This window comes from Aspergillus brasiliensis, assembly GCF_001889945.1.
Source record: "Aspergillus brasiliensis CBS 101740 unplaced genomic scaffold ASPBRscaffold_1, whole genome shotgun sequence".
NCBI lineage: Eukaryota > Fungi > Ascomycota > Eurotiomycetes > Eurotiales > Aspergillaceae > Aspergillus > Aspergillus brasiliensis.
In genome coordinates this window covers 1,830,548-1,835,969 of record NW_027137442.1, presented here as the reverse complement: position 1 = coordinate 1,835,969, position 5,422 = coordinate 1,830,548, and the positions used below count along the sequence as shown (strand labels likewise).

The 5,422-nt window shown below is 38.9% G+C and overlaps 1 protein-coding gene across 1 annotated transcript; it reads right to left on the bottom strand.

The window, feature by feature from the left end:
• Positions 1 to 3,099: 3,099 nt before the first annotated feature.
• ASPBRDRAFT_25103 (uncharacterized protein) lies at positions 3,100 to 4,331 on the bottom strand (the record flags this gene model as incomplete). The annotated part of the gene is made up of 4 exons (XM_067622131.1): positions 3,100 to 3,443; positions 3,538 to 3,630; positions 3,699 to 3,746; positions 3,806 to 4,331. The coding sequence occupies 4 exons, from the start codon at positions 4,329 to 4,331 to the stop codon at positions 3,100 to 3,102; spliced, it is 1,011 nt and encodes a 336-aa protein (XP_067484683.1).
• Positions 4,332 to 5,422: the final 1,091 nt, after the last annotated feature.

The window sequence follows — 5,422 nt, the reverse complement described above, 5'->3', positions numbered from 1 at the left end:
ATTATTAATTTTATAAATAAATATACTCTCAGCAGTCTCCTCAAACAAGGCACAAGAATATAGTATAATAGAAAATATAATAAAAACTATAAATTAACTATTAATCTAGTCCTAATCTCAGAAAATCTAATAGACTCTATAATTAAATATATTATACTTAAAATAGAGCATAGCTTAGACTATTATACTATTAAAATTATATTTAATACTCTATAATCATTTCTAAAGCTTTAAAGATAACTTCTACTAAAAAAAACTCTATAAAAAAATTTAATATTAAAATAATAAACACTCTTACTACCACTCTATCAGAGGGCATGGTATAATAGAAAACTAATTAATTTATATTAACAGTCTTAGAAATAGTACATACACTAATATCATATAATTCTATTAAATATATATATACTAGAGAAATCACACCTGCTCTAAATAATAAATAGAAAAAAAATATCCTACCTGGAGATAATAATCCAAAATACAGTAAAATAATACTATAATACCATTTAATAGCAGAAGAAAAAGTATTAGAATTAATTTCTAGCTAATAATAATAATATATAAAAAACCACTAGATGCCTAAAATTAAAAAAAAATATAGTATTTAAAAAAATCCTATAGTTTTTTAAAGTAGATGGAACTACTACTATCTATTATAAAAAATAAATAAATAAATTACTGGCTAAATTCTTCCTACTCCTGCCAGATAATATTAAAGATAAAGGGACAAGACTATAAAGAGTATTAGTTAAAATATCTATTATTATAATAGAAATAGAACAACAACTAATAATAATAAAATCTTAAAAAATACCTAGTGAAGATAGTCTACTAATAATAATCTAGAAAATAATTTAACCTATAATCAAGTATAGAGCTCTAGATCTCTTCCAGGCGTCACTGGAAGAAAATATATTACTAAAATAATAGAGACATACAAAAATCATACTATTTAAAAAACTGAATAAAGAGAACTACTCTATTACTAAAGTATAGAAACCAATTTCACTGCTCGCGATGCTGAGCAAAATACTAGAATCCACAGTAGCAGAAAGAATCTCACACACAGTAGAGACAGACTCACAGGTTGCTCCTAACCAGCCACTTTAGAGCCCAAAAGCAGCAGTCCGCAGAGCAAGCACTTATACTCCTGCAAGAGCAAATCTACGCGGCCTAGCGCGGCCGACACATCATGAGCTTGATAGGTCTCTCCCCATCAACAGCGCAGCAGCTATTCACATCAATAATGGCCCCTGTAGTAGACTACACCTCTAATATCTAGATACATACATTTAAAAACAGGATAATAGGACTGATCAACCGAGTCCAAAGAGTAGAAATACAAATAATTATTAGAATATTTCTTGCTATTATAACTAGTAAAGCGGAGGCAGAGACTGATATTACTATAGTAGAACACTATTTTAAAAGACAGGCCATAAAAATATAAGCCAACCTCTATATACTCCTAGATACCAATCCTCTCCGCCGAAACACAGCTCGGATCAGGAAATTCAGGTTCCACCATTCATTACTGTACCAGGTAGCAGACACACTGAAGAACATCAAGATAAAAACACTGGAGACTTGTGATAGAATAACCTTGTCTGTGCCCTTTGGGCTTGTTCTAGTGGTGTATTCCTGCGCGGGACAGAGTCGTGAGGTCATTGATGATGGTTCCGCAGCTATCCGAGTGCTATAAGATATCGATTAAGCTGTGCTGCACTACTGATCCCGCAAGGATCAGTCTATTCTGTGGATATAGGCTACCTTTTGTCTATTGTATATGAATCTATAGTGTTTCGTGGTCGATTCCTTACCTAGTCGACAGGCTTTCTACCCTGACAAGTAGATCCTATCACAAGACTATTAACCTATTTATATTAGCACCATAGGAGACACGCATGCAGACTGATATTGAACAGATAAATGCAAGTCACGGTCAGCAGCTCAGCGCAGAACAGACTTGTAGATTTAGAGCAGCGAGCAAGAAGCAGCCACCTTAATATTAAAAACTGAAACTAAAGGCCTTCTCCATAAAACTGGGCGCCAGGGCAGAACAGAATCTATACTCCAGAGAGCTGGCAGCAATAATATATATATTAGATATATCACCAAAACTGAAATAGTACCAAATCACATTACTTATAAATAGCAAAGCGGCGGCTTTTATACTATAGAACCCGTAACAACAATCTAGCTAAGAAAATATCTACTAGATATACAAGCTAATTAAGAGACTACAGAGACATAGGAATAAAATCAACATTTATTAAGTTCTAAATAATAAAAATAGTTAACTTCTAGATCTAGTAAAAAAATAGGCTAGGACTATAACCCAAGAAAACTCTATTCTATAAAAATTAGTTTTTAAAATAAAGTTAATAATATTAAATATCACTCAGTCCTAAGTAGTTGCCAACAATGACTTGCCAGAAAATATAAAAAGATATATAAAACAGGTGGACTTCCAGGGAAATATACTCTATAGCTATATAATAGATTATTATGGAAAGAAGCAAGCATGCTGGCCTAACTCTAGACTAGTATAGCCAGGCTCAATGGCTATCTCTATTAGATCAAAATTACAGAGATGGATTAGTATATATATAAATAAATAAGAGAGACTATAGAATACTTCTTCTTTCAATATTGGAAGTGGACTATACACCAGATAAAAATACTATAATATACCCATTTACTGAAACAGCATATCCTCTTTCCTAGGCGGAAAATTACCCTTAGATAACCAGAATTGGACACCAAACTTAGAAGCTGTGTAAGCCTCAGTATAATTAGTAATTACCACAGGTCAACTCAACACTGCCTAACCCCATCATCCAACACAATGATACCCCTTCCGCTAACTAACCGACCCAACCACCTTGAGTCAAAAATGGTAGACGCGCTTCAACTGCCAAGAATAGGATATTAAACACTTAAAGAAGCACCTTCAACCCAGTCTACTAACTAACGCTATGAACCAATCATCATAGCCTGCAAAATGCAAAGCGTTATCAGCTACGATGTCAAATTCAGCTAAGTTCATCTCTAAGCTGAGCCATAAACACTAGGTAGCCCAATTTCTCCACTACTATTTCAACCCATCCATCCACTGCGGCGAAGCCACTCCTCAAAGGTAGAAGCCCTCAGACCAAGCTCCTCAAACGAGCGATCCTGATCTTCGGCGAAAGCCCCGTAACAGATCCTATCCGCGGGCGCCACAGCAGCCCATTCCATCATCTCCTTAGCATCTTCCGTAAAGGCCGGCCCGACGCGCTGAGCCGTCATCTCGCCGAACTCCCTCGCAGATATGGGGTTATGGATCGCAGGCTGGCCCGTGACTCTTGTGAACGTCTTTACCATCTCGTCGGGTGTGGTGCGAGAGCTTAGCATGAAGTAGGTCTTTCCGTGGGTTTTGCGGACGCCGAGCTCGAATACTCCTTTATTGAAAGGGTCGATATGTTAGTTACCCTTTTGAGAAATGTCTATGGATTCTTCATTTTACCCGGTTTAGGGGAGATAAAATGAACTTACTCGCTGCGAAAATTCCCATGTCGTGGATTGGATCTGTCCACTGTGCAACTTGGCCACCGGGGATGGGAATACGGAACTCAACGACGCCGTCCGCTACCAAATTGTCGTATTAGCCCGTACCTTGGATGGGTTAAGATCTGGATGTGTCAAGCCGAACTCACATCGGCGGATAGAATATTGAGGCCAACGCAAATTAGTATAAAAGAATCCTGTACAAGAAAAAGCCCACTGTCAGTACTGGATTGCGCCACAGAGCTGTGGTACAAACCCGGAATAAGGCAAGTCACCCCGCCGCTAAGTCTTTCTCTCGCGAATCTCTCAACCTCATATTTATTGTTCATGTGATGGATATTCACAAATCGACCCCCCGTCGCGCTGACCATGTCCGGCAGACTACTGAAGACGAAATGCTTGACACCACACTCTTCCGCAGCCAGGACCATATTCTGACCGGCTTCAATCTCATGCTTCATTTCTTCATCCTTCTCCAGGATTCTTCCCATATGGGTCTCGGAAGTCATGGAAAACACGCCATATGCACCCGCAAAGGCGACTTGGAAGGAATCTTTGTCGTACGCGTCGCCTGAAACGAGAGAAAGGCGGTTGTCGCTTGTCTGGTGGTCGGATAGAAACTTCTTAGCTTTTGGTGAGTTGGGATCGCGCGTTACGCCCCGGACATGCCAGAGACCTCCGTCTGGGGTCCTAGAGCCGAGCAGCGCCTGGATAACGCCAGCTCCTTGATTTCCTGTTGCGCCGACGACGACTATAACATGAGAAGCGGTGGGGGTGGACATTCTCTTTTTCTAATGTCCTAGGCAGATGCACAAATACTCCAATGAGATAAAAAAAAGTTTCAACATGGGTTTAATTGCAAAGAGGAGATACGACGTGGGAAGAAATGAATGGCAGTATCTTGTTGAACTTACCAATTTTTTATACAGGATTCCGAAACTCTGAGTGGTAGAGTAGCAAAAATACGTCATCAAATAATGTTTCGTCTATTGATGTCAGGGACTAATGATACGTAACTAGTATGGGACTACCAATGCCGAATTACTCAGCTGCCTCCACGGACGCGGGAAAGTCTCCGCGACTTTGTCTCCGTAGACCGGTCCCTAAACCTAATTAGGAAGTTTCATTTAACAGGCACCGGCGAAAGTCTCCGCCGACAGGAAACTGGTCGCAGAAGCTCCTTTTACCTACATTGCAAAGCAGAACTTCCGTCCGAACACTGTGGAGTGGGCAGTCCCCTTATAACCGCTTCGGAAAGCTACAATGGACTTGAGTAATCGTCGAACAAATGTCGAGGCACCTCTGCACTCTGTCCTGAGAAGCATTTCTCAACTGTTTGAGGGCCGTTCTACCTTAATATATACACAATAGGTGTCCAAAAGTCTCGGGACATTCTGCTCCCGCGTCTTAACGCCTCAAAAATCTCAACACCTTCAACCAACCGCCACACCACCAAGATGAGGTCTTTTGGCACAGAAATAAGTGCAAATCATGGCTATTTTTATGAGCTTTTACCTGAAATACGCTATGCTATTCTTTTTGGGCTAGAAATGAGGCTATCTCCAGGCAAACTAGCCCGTTAATTTAGCGTCTCGCGTTTAACAATTTATTGCATGAAAGAATACTTTTAAAACTATAAATAATTAAACTCTTTACCTCGCTTAGGTAGACCTCACAAGCTTAGCCGTTCTATTTATTGATATATATTTTTAATGGTTTGCCGATCACCAAAAATGAGCCGGAGAGTACTGATTTCCGTTACCTGTACTGATATAATATAGAGATTTTGAAGACTATAATTAGACGTATTCTTTACTTCTATAAAATATGGAAATGGAAGACTAAGCATAGGATACCCCTATCTAAAAAAGAT